Below are 20,108 nucleotides of genomic sequence, written 5' to 3'. Positions count from 1 at the left end.
TTTGTTGTGCTTTGATGAACTGCGTAGCCTTTCCATAGACTGTTTTCACAGCGCACATTTTGACTTGTCATAGCAGCAGAGACACAGGTGTAATAAATTACATTAAAGATGGCTCTGTTGTGTTTAACGGTTCCAGTAAGCCAGCACGCACGATGCAAGTGCTCTGGAATTGGCAAAACAGTCATCGTTAATATTATTAATTGCACCTGTTCTTTTTCTTCTGTGACATGTCAAAATTATGGCCGTGAAAAAACTTCTCTGTGGCAGCTCCAAGACCAGTCTGTAATGACATCACCACACAATCTGTCTGTCTGCTGCTGTGACTTGTTTAAGTTGATATGACTGGACTGGACAATATAAAAATAACAGGAGGTTACATGAATTATGGAAAGGGGTTTTGTTTTCGGTTATGCACTTCTTTGCTTAAAGGAGTATTATGGAAGAACTTTAGTTTTGAGTATTCAAAAATTAATTAAAATTATCAACACATTGTGAAGACATAACCGCATTGGTCACCCTGGTGCTTCGACGCCCCAGTCCAGGCAACCAGCCAAGAGGACCTCTAGCTGCACATGTAACGTTAACTGAGCTAACTAGCTAACAGCAGTCAGTGGTTACTCTTGTGACATGCTGCCCCCTATTTTTTTTGCAATATTTTGCACCTTTAAGTTGGCAGTTTCAATACTTTAATTCAAAGAGTTTAAAATTTTGTTGGTGTGACCTGCGAACACAATGTTCTCCTTATGTCAAGATGTCAATATGTTAGCTTGTCTGTAGAAAGGCCATATGTATTTAGCTAGCATCCAGTGGGGCTTGTTTTTCTTTTTGCCTGTCATGAACAAAGGCTTTGACTTTGTATCTCACTAAAAGATGATAACTATATATATATATATATATATATATATATATATATATATATATATATATATATATATATATATATATATATATATATATATATATATATGAGGTATTTTACCACTACTCAACAGTTAAAACCAGTGCTATTTTGATCAGTTTAATGAACAATTGTCCACTTTAAGAAGTTCAAGGTAAACCAAACGATCCCAGAGCAATATGATGCTGCAAGATGAAGTGGCAAAACTTTGACCAATTAATTTTAAGAGTGGAAAAGACTGCTTTAATCACAGGCCTTGCAGTTAATCAGACTATGGACAAGCTAATTTAGAGTCATGAAAGGTATTCAAAATTGTAACAAACTGCCACAGTTGACTCAATTAATTTATTACTTTATTTCCACTTCAAACAAACAGATGAAAACAAACTAAAAACACATTTAAAATTAATAATGAGAAACACAACCTTGTGCCTAAGGAATGCACCTGAAACAAGTAAAGAACAACCATTCAGTTGTAGTGATATTTATTAAATGGGAACTTTGTGAAAGTTCCCCTCATTAACTGCAGCCTCGGAGTATATTGATTATGTTAAAACACACACTCAGGTCAGGATTGGCTCAGCTGCACAGAACAAAGCCCTGCGGTCTGAGTTGTGGCCTGTAGGCGGCGACAGAGAGCCCGATTTCTGTAAAAACAACATCTCACCTTCTTTCTTTAGTCCAAGTGCTGGAGCACGTTTGAGTGACCATGGAGTGCGTTTGCTGTCATGTAGTTCAGCGTTAATACGGCGTGAATATCAGAAGAGGGGGGACTTTTTTCGCGTGGATACGAGGAGCCACAGTCGAGCCATGGCTGCACGGGAGGAAGGAGAGGTTTTGCACGGTAAAATAAGGCACCACGACGGAGCTGGAAGTGTAAACAGCTCAGAGGGCTTCAGGAACGGCTATGTGAAGAGCTGCGTCACCCCTCTCAAACAGGACCATCAGAGGGGATTTTTGTTTAACGTGTGCAGGTTTTGCAACGATGACATTCTGAACTCAAAATTGCTGAAGGTCTCAGCCCTGTATGTCGGCGCGTTTGTGATCTTCGCCGTTTCTTTTCTCATTTCTAGGAGCTTGCAAAGTGACTCGCTTTGGGATTTGCGGACTTTTTTGTCGGGCTTCTCCCAGTCCATCAGTCCTTTATTCAGCATAGGATGTGCTTTCTTCTTTCTGACGTTTTACCTGAGGAGGAAAAAGAAGGAGGGCAGCAAATGCTGGCTCGTGTCACTGCCAGCATCGTGTTACCTCGGGGATTTTTTGGTTTTGCGGTTTTTGCAATGGGGAGAGGACCAGCACCAGATGCAAATGGTGGGCAGGTTGTTATTCGTCTTGGGATGTGTGGGTCTGCTCACACTGATCCCCACTCTGAAACTCAAACACAGTGTCCTCATACTGGTGTTTGCCAGCGTTGTGTGGCTGGTTTCTTTCACAAGTTTGAGCGGTCTGCCCGCACTGCTCAGACCGCTCTTCGCCTGCTTTGCGGGGGTTTCAGGCTCCCTGCTGGGGCTCTGTTTTGACCGTTACTACCCGTCGAGGGAAGCGCCGAGTGGGATTTCCACCGCGGAGGAAAAGGTCCCTGTGATCAGACCGAGGAGACGGTCCAGCTGTGTTTCACTCGGGGAAACGTCGACCAGCTACTATGGCAGCTGTAAAATGCCTCGCAGACCCTCGTTGCCCTGTATATCCAGAGAACAGGTAGGTCTTCCCCCGCAGGTCCGCGGCTGCTGATCAAAAGTAGGCCCGCCGATCATCCACAGCTCCCCCGAGTGCACATGTGCGCCAGGTGACGAAAACACAGACAAAAAGGCCACACAGAGCAAATGAAACTACACAAAAACATCTCCTCACGGTGCAAAATCAGCCTGATAAGTGAACTGCGTCTTGTTGAGGGAAACACAGACCATTGAATTATGAATGATTATTATAGGCTATCACAGGTAGAAGGCTATCTAACATCATTTTTTGCAGTGTGTTAAATATATGAAGAAAGGGCTTTGTCCTAAAAAAAATTCCAGCATTTCAACCAATTATCAAAAAGTGTGTTTAACAGCTCTTAAACACTGATGATCAACATTCAGCATGCAGTTCTGTGCAGTCTGCTTGCCTGTAGCACTTCCTGCCGTCATGACATCAGTAACGCTGATCTCCATGTAAAAGTTTCTATATCAGATTAACAGTGAAATGTGAGTGTCCATCTACATCCTGCTACAACACAAGCAGCAGTAAAGCGAGTGATGACGCCTTCACGGTCCCGTCTGACTGTAGCAGTCAACCAGACAGAATGATGGTGAGCACACGCAGGGATTATTCAGTGTCCACAGGCCACATTCAGCTTGTGTTTCTTTTTGTTTGCTTGTATGCACAAGCCCCCAGGAGCTGTATGAAACCAGTCTGTTTACACACAGTAGCTAACAGGTCCAGTGCAAAGTGATGCTCCTTTCTCCTCTCCTTTAGTTCTGTAAACCAGTACACCTGTATCGAGTGTTACACATTCAGAATGAACACTCTCATGTTGCGTACAATATGCTGTGGACAAAAAAAAGCTGAGGCAAGCTGTTGCTTTAATTTGTGTGCAGACAATGTGGACAAATGGCACCAGTATTATTTTTGCACAGTGCATTTAAGAACAAAACAGGCAGTTGTGTGGTGGATGCCGGGCCGTCAGCTCACACACATTGTTTCTGTGTCCTTCGAGCTTTGCTAGAAATGATAAGAGAACTAAAAATGTATGTCCAGTTTGTCTCAGTTGTGTAATTTCCAGCAGTTGTTTTTCACTTCATTGTGTTTTAGGCTATTAGCAGATCAGCAGTCACGTTGAATTAGGCCTTAAACAGTGCATGGAAATTAGAATAGAAGAACAGGTTGGATCATTCAGGACCATGTGTGACTATGAGCACAGACTTTAAACTCTTATTTCACTTTCACATTTCACCTTTCACTTCATTGTATGAGATAGAGAATCATTTGAACTCAGCGTGCACTTTATGTGTTGCTGAAAATTAGGGAGAAGTAAACAGTCATATATGGAGGCTGTCCACTATCTATTTGTTTATATTGGACGAGAAAGATACTGACTTGAACTAAAGATGAGATGTTTTTGAAACCAAAGGCTTGACTTTCATCTGAAATATGTCGGTCCAACATGATCTGCAAAATTTAAATTGACTTATTAATAAAAAAAATAACCAAAAACAAGCAAACAGTGTATATTAGCAGAGACTTAATTGACATCTGTCGTAGTTAGTTACTTCACTTGCAACCTAAAACGTACGTCAGTGTTGACATAATCAGGGTCCTCAAGACGTCACACTGACTAGTCTTGAGTAAAACTGAATTGCACCCCTTTATACACCACAGTTAGTTTCTGGCCTCTTTGCAGGTACATATACACATTAAAAGTACTACACCGTTTCATTTTCAGTTGGAAAGTGGACACAGGACATTGCTTTTGATTGACAAACAATGTATAATTAAATTGGTAATGATGTCTTTAATTGCTACATTCATTATTAGGTGCCTTTAACCCGTTGTCTGCCTGCCCCACATAAAATGAAGACAAATTTGGAAAATGTCTGAACAGAACAACAAGTTGTGCAAAAATTGTGGATAAGCTGTCATGTATGCTCGTGCCATCTTATGAGCTTAGTATCTGACATTCATTGTAATCTATATTGAATATGAAAAGATAACCCAAATTGCAGCCTGCAGCATCATCATCATCACTCTGCCCTTAAAGACGTGTTTGGCAACCCTCTCTGCCAGTAAGCAAAGTCAAGTTTTTCTTAGTGACTAAAGGGGACAAACCACACGAATGCCTGGGACCAATAGTCAGGTGAAGTCAAGTCTGAATTCCCTGTTAGTTGTGAATGTTACGTTAAGAGTCTGTCTAGGTGTCAAATCTGTGATGCAGCTTTGTGCCAACCTGTCTGGGGTGCTGTGCCTACTGCATGCTGGGATAGATCTTTCCTTCTGGGATTGTATGATGGCCTACAGTATTAACTGTGGGCCTCAGAATGTAGATATGAGCTGCCGTAGATGTTCCTGTGTCTTAAAAAGTAGTTTTTACTGAAGATTTTGGAAATGTCTGAACTTTTTCTTTCCTGGGTTTGATAATCAGGAAATACAGTCGGCAAAGAAGAAATTTAAACTGACCATCAGAAAGAGTCTTTTGTAGTAATGTAGTATAACCAAGGATGCACAGATAATGGTTTGGTGTATCGGTCCTTGACTGGTCCAAATGACTGGATTGGGTATCAGCGCCAAGTTGGCCGATCTATGGACTGTTCAGTTCTACGTTTATGTGCACGTATTACATCATGTGTCAGCAACGTTCAGGGAGTAGTTTGCCAAAATACAGCTGCTTATATATGCTGTCTATGGCTGAGGATGCTAACGTTATATTAGCTAAGTATTCTGGAGCTCTGGTGTTTACCTTGTGGGATTATAACAGTGAAGTCTGGACCATTTGAACAGTATGTGGACGTTCCCACCAGAAGGTAAAGCGTCTTGGATTTGTGCTACGGCAACATTACTGCTGCATTTCATGCCCGTTCATACCCTCTGCTCTGATTTTTTTCCCTGTTTTAAAATGTATAAAAACACTGTAATACTTGAACAGGAACTTAAGCATCACAAGCCACAACCTGTGTGTCAGTCATAGAGGAGGGATGTTTTTAAGTCACAGCAACAAATGGTTTAATATCGACCAGTTCATCATCACCAGGGAAAATCATGTAGATTAAAGTTAGGATGTTCATGACAACAAATGTGTGAATTTAAGTCTTGAAACCAAAGATGTTAAGAAAATGTTGCTTTCAGCCTGTTCCACCATGCTTAAGGAAAAGGCTTGTTTTTGTCAGGCGCTCGTTAAAAAACACTAACACAGAAAACAATGGCGCTGGCAGAGGCGATGCCAGTTGACGTTTTTACATTGTGAAGTTCTTTGCCTCTGCTTCATGAATTAAGGCAAAACACTACAGGTGAAAACATTGTTTTTTCATGCACAGGTCAATTTTGAGAGTTTGTGTCATTTTGCTTCCATAATATGTCAGACAGGTGGGAAAAAGTAGCAGTTTATTGTCATTCAGATTTCAGTTCTGTACATTTATGAAATTTAGTGCATGTTTAATTAATAATGGAACAGTTGCATATTTAAACATAACATTTCTGAAAACTTGTGATACAAAAAATTATTGGTTTAATGTAATTAACCAATTGGGGAAGTTTCACAGTGATATCTATTAGTTGAAATTTGTACCCTCTTTACCTGTAGTGTCTTACCTTAGTTTGATGCATGGTGACACTTCTTGGTTCTAAACACTTAATGCTTTGAGACTCAGCGGTGTGCTGTGTGGACTTTGAGGGCTCCATAGCTAAAGTAAGAAGATTCAGAATTTTTCTATAATTCATATTTTCACCCATCATGAGAGTCCTTGTCACGTTTTATAGTATGTTTACATTTGAACCGTCTGTGTTCTTCATAACAACTCCTTTAATGTGGGTGCAGACTTTGGCAAGTCGACACCTCTGTGATTATTCAAACCAAGAGCGCTGGTGCCGACGATGGGCCCCATGGCCTGAGAGGCACCGGGACCAGAGGTTGTATATGTCCAGGGTTTGTGTGAACATTGGCGGTAAAAATAGTTTGGTTGTTTTTTGTTCGTTAGGCTTGAGATTTGTAATGTACAGAAGGAATTAAAGAGCTGCAGCAGTGCATGTAAGCAGCTGAGTGATACACAGGTATGAATATGTTTTTTTTAAACATTCAGGGTTTCAGATGTTTTGTCCCATCTGTTTCTTCAACTGCTGAAAGTGTCGGCTGACAGAACTCTAAAGATATTATTTATTTATTTTTATTTAGTTTAGACACAGTGTAGACAAACGACCTGTTATTTTTTGTTAAAGGTGCACCAATGAGTTTTTGGCCACTAGTGGCGCCGTAGAGCAACGCTTTGTCAAGCAGGTTTTTGTCTTATTTGTCTTTAATGTTTGAACAGCATGCACACATTCTGCATGTGCATGCCAAAAATATTTATCAGTTGGGCTACTGAGGCTAGCTCGTTTGAATGTTTTCAGGACTGTAGTAGACCAGCTGCTAGCTTGCGCTGCCATAAGAACTTTGTTTACCTCCGGACTTTTGAAATGTCTTTGAAATGTCTTTGAAATTTAAGAGAAAGAGAGGCGACAATCCAGTATGTTTACAGCTGGAGGTGGTGGTTCCATCGGCCCATCAAGGCTTCCGTAGTTTTGTTTCTGAAAACTACTCTTCTTTTAATGTATCTGTATTTTGCCGCAGACCATGAGCTTCGAGAGCTATTTTTAAAAGGCTGAGTTGAAATGAGACTATGTTAGAACAAATACCAAAACGCTGATCGGCCTCATTGATCACATACAGATTTAGACCGCCGAATTCAAATTCAGCTGCCTGACGGCGCACGTTTCACCAGATACTGCTCCGTATACAGCTTCAACACACTGATGTCAGACTCTCATGTGACTCTTGAAGTGTGGTTTTCAGGGCGAGAGTGAGTATGAGTACGACATTGTTCAATGTGCACGTACCAATCAAGCAAATGTTGCTCACTAATTTTGAGATTTAGTTATTTTTTTAAATGAAAATTTTATGTCGTGTAAAATCGTTTAAACTGGCGAGTTATAAAGTGAGTCATAAAAGAATATTAAAAAAAAGAATGGGTGCTGAGGATTTACAGACTTATCCGTTTTCATGTCACGCTACGGTCACGTTATGAGTCAAAAGATTTCTTTACGATTCTTAAGTCAGTTTCTCAGTTTTCTTTTCTTGTACGTGACGTTGTTTGTGCGTGGTTCACCATTAAATACAATGCATTGAAGTGCTGAGACTGCTCGCTTAGAAACGATGGAACAGGACAAAGATTTCCGTCTCTGAAAACATGCAAACATGATGGCATTTTCACATGGAAAACACCACCTTTTATGCAGCGTCGGTGACAGAAATGTCTCATTTAGCCTGTTCCAGTTTCAGTTGATGTTAATCTTTGCTCAGATCATTTCAAGTGTCAGTTTTGGGTTTTACCTCAGTAGCTCAAGCCCTCTTGCACAACCAAAGCTTTATGGATTGACTGCAAGTGCCGGGGGTCAGGTTCCCCGAATCCTAGATTTATTGCATTAACCGTGTCTCTCTGTTGTGCTAAATTCTTCTTCAATAGGATACCTAAATAGGTCAGTGAATTGTGTAATTGTGACATGTTGAAGGAGCCCTGTAAAACTGTATTTGCTCATTTTATTAGGAGATTAGTCAGAAGGGTCAAAAATCGAGACCAAGAGATTGGTTAACACTGTCTGCAGGTGAGAAATAAATTAACACTCTGTGTGTTTTATGTTTGGTCCTGAGAATAATTTATTTCAAATTGCTGTTTTTCAAAACAACCTGAATGGCAACCTGTTCTCCCCCCAAAATTATGTCAGCATGTGTCTCTCAGACCCTGTTAGTTTATTTTTGTGATGAAGAGAATAAAGTGGAGATAATATTTTTTAAGTAGGATTACTGCATTTGGGCTTTCGTGGCAGATATCTAAAAGCTCTACTTCATGAGTAAGACCTTGGAGGCAGAGCTGGCAGGGCAGTGTTGAATTCAGGGAGAAGGCCCTCTTTTTGTGTGGTTACCACTCCACGGGGGCAGGCAGGGGTAAATAATACACTTAACTAACCCCCCATTCAGGCAAGAACAGAGAAGCAGGCTGCAGAGAGAAAGGTTGGAAGGGAGAGCAGTGAAAACGCAGAGCAGCTCTCAGCTGTCACGTTCGCTTGCTGTAAAGCCATGTGGAATGATATAACATTGACGTCACAACCCAGTGACGTAGCACAGGGTGATTGCAAAGAAGAAAAAAAATGCCAAGTCTTATTAATCGCCCTGTAGAATATAGTGTCTGCCTCCAGCAGTGATGAGAAAGGGAGAAATCGTCCGTCGTCAGACATTGTGCAGCACAAGGTGGAGAAAGTTGCCACGTAGATTTGTACTACAGACCACTTAGTTTATTAAGCAGAGAATCAGACCAAGCTAGAGGCTTTTTAGGTTTTCATTGTCCTCTTTTCCTAAATAATATATTTTTCTGTTGTGTAATTTGATATTTTTTGCTGAAGATAAGCAGCATTTTCTGGCTGACGGCAGTAAGTGTATTGACATAGTTATACCTTGTCAGTACAAGGAGAAAGTAATCGGTGTAAAATCCAACTATGCCTTTGTGGTTTAGTAAAATAAGCTTGTGTGTGTTTTAGGATCAGTACTTACAATCAGCTTTAGCCTAAATGTAAAAATACATATATTGTGATGATGTGTTTTGTTTTTTTTTTGTCGGTGATCTATTGAGATAAAATCATAAAATGACATCTTATTTACTTTTTATAGTTTGCATCCTCAGCTTCTTCATCTGAATTGTCTGTGCAGATGAAAGCCTCCATGCACTTAGTGAAACTGTCTGCTCGCGTTTTCGCTTTTGATTCACTGTTATCAAAGCTAAACCACTGTCCGAATGTGTGTTAAATTCAAGACGAGCTCTGTGTGTGTGTTTGCACAGTTCAATTTTATTTTCCACTTTACAGTAAATCCTCCGTATGCCGGCGTCTTTCTCAGCCTGATATAAACACAAATAAGTCCCTCTTACATGATTAAATGTATAAAGGGTAATCAGGTTTAATCTTATTGGACATGCTGTGCCAGTCTGGATCTCCTGCGTGCTCGAGATGCGTCCTGAAACCTGAAGACAACGCCACCGTCTCATTTTGCACTGTTGCTCATATTCTTTTTAATAATATTAGTTAATTTTGAGCTCAGCCTAATTTTTAATTTTATAGATCTTTAGTTGGAATAGCTTCTGAGGGCATGACCTGAAAATAAAGGCCATTAAATGAGTGCTGTTAAAGGTTATGTGTGTGTGTGTGTGTGTGTGTGTGTGTGTGTGTGTGTGTGTGTGTGTGTGTGTGTGTGTGTGTGTGTGTGTGTGTGTGTGTGTGTTTTTATTTTATGGGCACTTTAATCTTGACATTATCAGTGCTGTGGACAATTTCTCTGTCCACGAGAGAGAGAGTCAAACAGCTTTTATTAAGTATTAAGTCTTGCGTTTAATTTATAATACAGGTATTGATTCAACTGGACTTAACTAATTTCCAGATGACAGATTAAATGGAAATATGGCCATCTTTAGTGAAGCTGTCGTTAACGTGACTTCGAGCTGGTCGTCAGAATATTATTCTGTTTGATAAAATGTGAGCTGAGCTGTTGTTTAACTGAAGGGGAGTGACGTGTGAGGCTAACCCCCGTGTTTGGGAGCTTGTGTCACAGTAGGGATGTGAAGACCAAGATGTCCTCATTCATCGGTGCCACAGGTAGCTTTTATAGCAGGTGAACATTTTATGAATGCCCAAATCAAGAGCTGAATCAGCGTTTATGAACGTTCCCTATATTTGTAATTAAGCCTTTTCAGGTGTTTCCAGCACACATAATAATTTCATTACTTTGTGATTACAATTTGGCCTGCTGTCCCTGGATCCGGATGCACTGGTGCGACAGCTTCTGTGAGTTATATCCTTGTGTCACTCCCTTCAATGTCTGAGCTAGTTTGCATAGCTGCTCTGAATTTTTCATCGGCGGCGGCGGCAGCAGCAGCAGCAGCAGCGGCAGCGGCAGGGCCGGTAGAAAGGGTTAAGCCGAGCGAGGTGCTGCGTGTTTGGCTGACTGCAGAGTGAAACAGGATGCAGCGACTGCATTGTCAGCCTGCTGGTGTGAGTGCAAACAGATGAGGAAATGCTGGAGCGGGTACTCCAAAACTCGGGTTACCCTGGAAACGGTTTGCGTCATGATCACCAGCAATTAGCTTGCAGCTCTTTAGTTTTCATGATAGGTCTACCAGAGCTTAGCCTAATGACTCTGGTGTCTGAAGAGACACCATCAAAAGAGGACTAACAGAAATATTCACAGATGGTTTTGTTTTGCGTCTTCCTTTAACGTTTTGTTGATGAACTCGTTCTATAAATGACTATTATTTGAGGACATAGTTAGGGTTCAGGCTTTTTTGATGCTCTGCTTTCAACTGCCTGTAAAGAGCTGTGCAGTGTGTTCCCTCTTATTTTTCTCTAATGAGCCTTGAGATCGTCTATCTGCTTGTATTATTATCTGTACAAAGCTTATTTTGTGTTGAGTTTGTGTTTTGTTGAGGCCAGAATGTTGGACTGGAGTGGGAGGGTGCCAAGCCACTGCCATCAACTGAGTTTGAGCTAATTAGACCTTTTTCCCTCTTTGCAACTGTTGTATCAGCCTCCCAAACTTTGCCCGTTGCCACCACATGAGAAACTGGCAAACGCGAAATGGCGAGATAAGATAAGTCATGACAGAATGTTCCCCAAGCTCCTGCAGCAATATCAGGCTTTTTTTCAGTTTGGGAATTTTCGGTGACCTGGACATTTTTCCGCACAGGCTCGTCTCAGATCATTTTGATTACAGCACGAGGTTGCCAACAATGCAAACATTTCAGGTGGCTGAGCTTTTAAGTTCAGGATGAGGTTGTTGAACTCTCCATGTGCCCACTGTTTGCTCAGGCCTCTGACAGGGCGAGAGCAGAGGGAGACAGAGCATGGCGAGATTTGGGTAAATTAGTGCTGTGACATAGACGGTGTGCGCCCATGCCTAAATTGTTGCTGCGGGAATGGAAGCATGGATAAATAGAGGTGAGGGATGTAGTAAATTTAAACTGTGTTTTAATAAGTACCTAGCTTAGCTTTTACTGCCGGTTAATTGTCTCTAGACGACTTTATTGATATAACATCATCTTTTCCTTGAATATTCTTGAAGCTTCACGTGATCCTTTAAAGGGACGGCCAGACGAGGTTGATTTCAGCTCTTTGTTGCACTGAAAATTCTTCCAAAGATCTTTTTTTTTTTTTTTTTTTGCATTGCTTTCTCGTCGAAACATCACACAGCAGCCGCTCCAAATTTTTACTCACTTTCTGCCTCTTACTTCCCTCTCCCTCGTTTCATTCTCTCTATCTCCGCTTCTCATTCTCTCTGAATTTCTTTCTGTCTCTCTCTGTGCGCCTCTTTTGAAAACGGTGTCAGCACTGCTGCTTTTACACCAAAAGGCTGTTGCTAAGTGACGGCTGACGTCAGCCGCAGCTACAGAGGAGGGCTTGTGTGTGTTTAGCAGCTGAGGGCAGATCCCACTGAAAAGGGCAAAACTGAGAAGCACTATTAGTCACTGCAATGAAAACCCGAACTTCAACCAACGGGATCGCCATTTCCAATAACTGTGCACAATTTATTCTGAGTGACTTATGGTAAAAGTAAATCTTTCAGAGTGGAATGATGAGGTTTAGGCAATTTTTTTTTTTTTTTTTTGGAGAAACTGCTCTCAGCCAATCCCCACCCCCTTTTCTTCACTTTTTCTTTAGTCTGTCGCTGTCTCCTTTTCTTTCTCACTTTAACCCCCATCCGCCCCTCCCCCAACACACAAGGACACACACACACACACACACACACACACAGGCTCAAATGCCAGACACCCCCCTCCCCTCTCCCCCTCCCTCCCCTTCCCCTCACATAATGTAAGTGAGATTTTGTAGATAGATTTTGTGTCTGACGAAAGCCTCTGACTCTGAGCTTCAGTGTGATATCTCCCCCATCCGGCCAAGGTTGCTCTTGATCTGCTCGCCATTGTTCAGTGTAATCAATTCCCAGGGACCTGTATCATCCTCTCCTTCCCCACCCCTACGCCCCCTCCTCCTGCCTTTCCCTCTGCTGTGACAGCACACGAAATTTGACCTGTTAGAGTGGACCAAACAAAAAGCTTATCTACATTTCAGGTTAAAATAATACTGTGCCGTAAACGACTCATGAGCAGTTACATTGCTCTTAGTTATCACTTTGCAAGATGTACGTTGCAGCGCGATTTGTCTTGTTTTGTCTGCGCCGAAGCTGCCAGACTGAAACAAAATAATTTGCTTGGGCACACAAGAGGCAGTGTTCCCGTTTTTTATGTGCAAAAAGTTGGAGAGGCGATGCAGTCCGTTACCAGCCTGTAGACAGTAGAAGACGGTCATGTCTGCTGCATCTGTGCTCTGAAGACTGTTATTATGGTGGATGCAGGCTGCTGCTGGAGATAAACCAGCAGTAGGAGAGACTTGGGGGTCCACGGGCAGAGATAGGTGTTTGCAGCAGTCGCATGGAGCTTGCTGATGGCACAGCGAGTAAGCAGAGGGCACGGGGTTTTAATCGCACACCCCCTCTGCAGCGAATGCACACTGTGCTGTTCAGATACAGTCAGGCCTCTGGCCCGGCCTAGATTGTTATTGCTCCCTTGCGATGGCCTTGATGTGATGTGCTCATGAGAGTTCATCAGAGTGATATTCAGAGCTGAAAGGCCTGATGGGTAGTGGTTTAGTGGCCAAAGAGACTTTCCTTTAAGCAGAAGACCAGGTCACAGTAGTGAAACTGTGTTGGTTGGCTGAATTCCCCTCAGCTCCATGGACACACCGGAGGCTGTGAAGCAAAGATGAACGTCTTTATTCAGTAAAGAGACACTGCATGAACGTGTTTATACACTATTAAAGCTTTGAAAAGTCGTCTCTTAATAATTCTGCAATGCACGGGATTGCTCGCTGCAGTGTGACCCTCCTTTGTCCTCATCTCTCCCAACCCTGTATCAAAGGATCAACTGGATCAGCAGCGGACTTGATGCCGCATATCAACAGCAGGCACCCTGGCATGGCACCATAGACACGGGGCATTAGGCACTGGCTGCTCGGCTGCAGACGGCAGTAGTTGGCTGGGGGTAGGCATGGATTAAAGATGCAGCATTTGCGTCATAGGTAAACTCTACCGGGCGTTGTATTCATAAAGAAAGTTTTGTGTTACTGTTGCTAAGTGATCAAAAAACTCAGGCACATCAGCTGTTTGGGCAAGTTGCAAAAAAACACAGGCTTGAAACAAAGAAGAGAAGATGCACATTTGGTGCATTTGTGGGCTAGCCTTTAGCCCCAACAGTTGTTTCCTTTCTCCTTTCCTTTATGCCTTTATCAGTGGCAACAGCTACAAACCACGTGTTGAAAAGAGGTGCAGAACAGGCATGTTATTGTTCACTAAATGAGACTCCAAATGTGGACTACAAATGCACCAAAGGCTAGTTAAATCACCATCATTACGCTCAATATTAAGCTCATTTCATTTACACGTTTTTTTCTAGATTCGTGCTAGTATGCAGTTATTATTGCATGAGGATTTGAGCATAAAGAATAAAGTGAGTTTAAATTATTTATTCTTATACACAAAATGGCACATTAATCACAGTCCACCTGTTATTAAGAACGGGCTGAAGCATCAATATGGCCACTAATCAGCTTTAATTGTTTGCCGAAGCAAAGATTTGCTGAAACTGTGCCGCCCCACCAGAGGCTAAAAGTGTCACAGAGGCAGTCCGTTAAGCTGTGTATACAGTGACGATCATTTATCACGTTTTAGACACATTAATAGGCAGTCCTCGCAGGTATTGCAGTGAATGTAGCTGTTAGCTTGTCATGGAGCAAGAGAGCAGTGAGAGAAACAAGCTAAAGGTCACATTCAGGCAGCGCCGCTCTCCAGAACAGACCTCGAACAGCTACAGCTGCAGTGAAGTGTTTTAAGTCCTTATTACTGTGTGTGTGTTATTGTTATTATATATATCACAATACTGATTAGTCTATCCAGGATCCAGTGTGTCAAATGCTTCATCAAAACAACCCACAGTAATTTAAAAACTGTCAAAAGTAGCTGTAAAAAAAGGCATTTAAAATGAGAATTAAAAAGGATTAGGTAGATTGTTACTCCACAAAGCAGAATGAGGATCAAATTTCCATTTTCCAGCTTTCCCTTTATTTTACTCTAACACTTGAGAACACCTATTTTGCACTATTGCTCATTTCCTTATAGGAGTATTTACTTCATTTCTGAACTTCTCCAGCAGTGCCACAACATGTTAATACCTGGAAATTCAAAGTTCGACCCAAAAAAGGAACGTGTACTACACAAGTCTTGGTAAACTGGTTACATGTAGGCCTCACCTTTGCTCTCCTTAACTCTGTTTAGTAAACCTATCTCAGGTGTGTTTGTGACTGGCTCATCTGACAGTCAGTCACTGTCTCAGGTGATGTGGGCAGCGCTCGCCGGCCTCCAGCTTTACACTTGCAGATGTAAAATGCTGATCTCTGGTGGTTCCAGCACCAGCGCCTGCTGAGTCTGCTCATTCCTAAGATGGGATATTGAGGGGAAAGTAACTGAAGACCCCAGCTTCTCTGAGAGCCACCTTTCGTGCCTGGTGACACAGTGTTTAAACTGCAAACTGCGCGATGTACGGAAGTGTAGATTTGCCATTTTAAAGAAAGAGGACAAATATATTCAGGGTCATTTACAAGCGCAGTTACATATTAGTCAACTTTATTACGACATTTTTCTTCCTTCATTTGTCACATTAGTTTTTAACAGTCATTTAGGATGTGTTTTGTGCACTTAGTTTAATGGGCAGTGCTGGCTCAGGGATTTATGTTGGTTGAATGCATCAGTAGCAGAAGATAAGCATCTACAAATACACTAGATATCCTGTGCTCAGTTGTTGAAATAGGAATCATGTGACCGCTGCATCCTGTGATGAAGGCCACCCCCCAAATAGCCTCCCTGAAATGCTTTTGTGCTATTATATTTACATTTGGATATTATGGATGCCGTATTTTTTAAAGGTAGGAAGGAAAGTGTTTTTTTTTTCTGTTGTGGAGCAGTGAAGAACTTTCTGTTCAAGCTTTACAGTAATATTTTTGTCAGAGAGGTTGTGGTTAAAACATTGATGTGTGTCTGCTTTGCCTTATGTAATAGAGAGTGTTGTACAGATTTACAGCACAATTTCATGAAATTCACTTCTTCTATTTCTTGAACTCAGCTGGTCTTCCTCCTTTGATTCATAAAACCTGCGGCTTCGCTGTCTTCGGCTCTCTCTTTTCAGCAGGTTCTCCATGTTTGCCTCTGAGAGCACACTGGCCTCATGGCAGGATGACAGCCTCACTTCATTATGTGTGCGCTAAACACCGGGGACTCCATGATGTGAAATACCGAAACACCCCACCCCTGTACCAAGCCGGGGTGAATTATTCTCATGAAACATCAAATTATTACTTTTGGAAGTTGCAGCACAAGATGTTTTTCTGCCTCTTGTGCTGTTTAAGGATTTAGTCCCTCACCTGTTACAGTGCTTCAAACTATCAGCAGGCTCGCTGTAGAAGTATGCCCACACACTGGAGTGTGTTGGCCATTGTCTGGCCATGCCAAGGGAAGCAGATTGTTGCACGCTCGTGGGTAATTGCCTCACACTGAAGAAGGGCGTTTTGCCTGAAACATCTGTGCTGAATAAAATGACCGAACTAGAGCACAGTTTTGGACGTTTTGCCATTCAGAAATGTCCAGAATATCCAGGAATGTATGATTTTTTTTTTATTGTATTCTCAAAGTTTTGAATAGAAAACTGTAACAAAAGACAAACATGGCATTCAGACTCAGACCAAATGTTTTTATACATTGACCTTAAACCTGCATTATTAGATTTTTGGCCACTAGAGGGCAGAAGTACTGCAAAACCAACATGCAGACACAGTGTTTTGACATATAAAGTTGTAATGCTAAATATGTTAGCAGTTACTGACCTGCACATCCAGCAGACATAAGGGAACATATCTCATTTGAGTCGTCTGTGATATCAGTGTAATATTCACTTCACCTTTTATCCCTGGTTTGGTCTCCACCAGCTCCTGACAAAAGCGTCTCTGTATTTCAGTTCCTACACGTCTCACTTTCTTCAGTTGCCAGACTTGTTTGTCTGGTGATTGGCAGGTGGCATCCAGTGGTTGTCGTCAGAGCTTTTTGGCAGAAAACAGCTTCCTGCTGCAGCTGGAAACGGAGGTTGATGAGAAGGGACTGAACCATACAGGAAATATACAGCTTTAAAACCAAAATATTGACCTAAAAGAGGCTAAACAGTCGCTCTGGATTTGTGTGTGTGAGTGGATTGATGAATTATATTTACTACTACTTAATGTGCAATCTTACACCATTTAAGAAAGTTTCTGCAGGCCGTCACATGTCATAATAATGATGTCTAGTAGTGGTGGAACACAATGTGGTTGATCTGTACCGACCGCTTTAGCAATCATAGAGTGAAATACAGTTTTACTGCCACAGTTGCTTTTTATTTCTCTTTTATTTCTTTAAATCTCGATGCAGAGCTGCAGTGAAAATTGTGATGTTTCAAGCTACTTTGGCAATATCTGCTGCCTTCCTTCCCTTCACCACAGCGGCGCAGAGCAGCTCCAGTCTCTTTGCCGGTCTGTGGCACAGTAGCCTTCAGTGTTGATAGGCTTGCAGGGTGATGACTACAGACAGAGAGAGGAGGACACATGAGAGCCAAAAATTCATTCAGTGCTTTAAAAAAAAAAAAAATCCCTGTAAGCTGTTCGGCTTCTTGAGAAGTACATGGAGGAGCCCTGTATGAAGCTGACCTTTGCCTCTGTGAGCCAACGCGGGCCTTCACAGCACCATCAGCAGAGTGGGAAAGGATAGGCTGCTACATGCCCTTTGTTGCTGTGGAGCACACAAACAGACCCTCACAATGAATTTGCCTTTTAAGAGTGTATTGAATTGGGGTAAATCACCCGCATCCTGTGCAGCCGTAAGTTATTTAAGCTCAAATATGTTGAGCAACAACTGGACAGACAGATGTTGAGGCTTTACCTTTAACTTGACAAGTAAGCTTCGTAACCTGCTGTCACCTCCGCTTTAATTGCAGCTTTATGAACGTTACACGTAATGTAGAAATGAGACGCAGCCCACAGCCAGCCTCAGTCACTTACTTGTAAATGATTAACTTAACACACAATTTCTGTTGTGGTGTTTTCTCACTGTTCTTTGTATCTGTCTATACTTCCCTGTTAACTCCTCCTCCTCCTCCTCCCACCACTCGGCTCTGATGGATGGCGTTTGTGTTCACATGCTTGTTATTGGCCAGAGCTCCAGGGCTCAGGCGTTAGGTTGTGTTTATGAGAGGAGCCTGCTCTGATTCCATGATAAAACCAGATGTTCCCTTACAAGGCTTCGAGCCTCCCTCATCGAGCTCTCATGTCCATATCAGGTATAACCTTCCTGTTGTACTCAGGCCTCCCTGCCTCCAAGCTATAGCTTGGTGTTGGGCTCCACAGTGGTCAAAAAAGGTTGCGTGTGAAGGACGTACATCACATGTTTGCACTTTGATAGTATGAAGCAGTTAGGATATGCAGGTTTTCAGAATGTCATAATATCTGACACACTTGAGCTTATAAAGACCGCAATAACACAACAGTTAAATGGGCTCATTTAATTTACATACATTTCACATTTGACACATGACTTCAACAATGAATTGATTTTGAAAAAAGTTGCCCATTCATTCCCTGTTCATCATCTGTTCACTTCAGTGCTGAATTCTACATGAATGAACAGCGTGGTGTGTAGCCTATCAGCATGTCCAGCGTGTTCCCTGCCCGTCTTTTTCAATGATGGCTCGGCACGGGAAACGTGGTGCGGCCGCCATGACCAGTTATATACTTAAGGTTTTTAAGAATCGGAACGTGAAGTGAAATCCATCCATCCATTTTCTATACTGTGTATCCCTTTCGGGGTTGCGGGGGGTGCTGGAGCCTATCCCAGCCGTCAACGGGCGAGAGGCGGGGTACACCCTGGACCGGTCGCCAGTCGATCGCAGGGCCGTGAAGTGAAATGTCACGGCAAATCGCCGTCCTATTCATCTGATTGTAACCACGCGGCTATCAGATTGGCTCCATGTTAACATACTGAAGGCCTATCAGATGCCAAAACACCAGACAGCTGATAAGACTATGATATGATAGACTATTGTGACGTACACGCCAGAACTATGCTGTCCACATTGCAAAGTAATCTACCTGGAATGTGCACTTGCACATGTTTGATTGGAGAAGCCGTGTGTTGCTGTATGACGTCGCGGTGGATTGTTGTAAAAGTGGAACCGGGTTCAACGTTCTGTTTGTTTCCCGACCCGTTGAAATGAATGATGAGGCAGCAGTGCTGTTGTTGATCTAAACATGGGAGTAAAATGACAGTCAGTAAGATCTGTATTCTGTTTTCATTTTTATTTTTTCTGATATTACCTTATTTCATTTTCTTTTTTTTTTACCCCTGTCTTATTTTTACCATTATTATAGAATGAGTTTCATTCTCCACCTTATTTCCCACACATTTTCTATCCCTGTTTTAATGTTTGTTCATTTTTTTAAACTGAAGTACTCGGTGCATGCTGTTTCTCTGCTGTAAAACACTTTGAGCAGCAGTTCCTGTATGAAAGGTGCTATACGGGCAGAGTTTTTAATTATTATGATTACTGCAAGATCCCATGTGCCCGTAAGTGGTTGTGAAATGCACGTGCAGACAAAAAGCCATGCAGCCAAAGACTTGTATGACACCTCCCTGTGTGCAGGATGCAAGATTCTTGCCTTGGACATAAAGCCGGCTGGTCTCGGGCTGCATGGGCACAGTTTCAACAGAAAACACTGGCGCTGAGATCACCTTTGTCCCCTGGCATATATTGAGTCTTTGAAAACTTTAAACGGCTTGTTGGAAACCAACCTCTTTGCTAATATAGGAAGAGGGAAATACATCTGCAAGAAAAGGCAAGCAAAACAGAGAGAGCAGTCGGGGGCAGATCTGGTTACTTATTGTAACTTAATAATCAGCTGCTTAAATGTTTTTGATGACATATGAAGCCCTTGTCAGGCTCCGATTGTACATTCTGTGCGTCACAAGGTCGATGGTGCTTTTAATAATTACTTGTGTTAACACTGGGTAAACCTGGGATATTTATATGAACCTGCAGATCAGCAAATCAATGTCAGCAGAAAGGACTTTGAGAAGTACTATTCGGAGTATTTACACTTGGGCTCTCTGCCACCACTCTCCAAAGGTCATACGTGCCTATATTCTTGCCAGTCTCTTGTGATAGCCATGAATTGCTGCGTTCCAGGTCAACAGAAAATTTAAGCTCAGATAAAATGGAACGTGCATACATAGCTTGCGCTGCAGACTGCCTGCAACTATTTATAGGGGCATGATTTACTGAATGGTTTCCAGTAAATGTGGTGCCAAAGTCAAGCCTGG

The 20,108-nt window shown here is 42.1% G+C and overlaps 1 protein-coding gene across 2 annotated transcripts in view; it reads left to right on the top strand.

Annotated features, from left to right (window-relative positions):
* Nucleotides 1–1,582: 1,582 nt before the first annotated feature.
* pde3b (phosphodiesterase 3B) overlaps nt 1,583–20,108 on the top strand; it is a 43,093-nt gene continuing 24,567 nt past the window's right edge. Inside the window, exon 1 of one of the 2 annotated variants that reach the window (XM_070986552.1) lies at nt 1,583–2,596. In XM_070986552.1, coding sequence (XP_070842653.1) covers nt 1,709–2,596 — 888 coding nt within the window. In that variant the 5' untranslated portion in view covers nt 1,583–1,708. The remainder of the gene's footprint in view (nt 2,597–20,108) is intronic. The other variant, XM_070986624.1, reaches the window with a different exon arrangement.

Source organism: Chaetodon trifascialis, chromosome 1 (assembly GCF_039877785.1).
Source record: "Chaetodon trifascialis isolate fChaTrf1 chromosome 1, fChaTrf1.hap1, whole genome shotgun sequence".
In the NCBI taxonomy this organism is placed as follows: Eukaryota; Metazoa; Chordata; class Actinopteri; order Chaetodontiformes; family Chaetodontidae; genus Chaetodon; species Chaetodon trifascialis.
The sequence above is the reverse complement of the archived record's forward strand: the minus strand, read 5'-3'. Positions and strand labels throughout refer to the sequence as shown.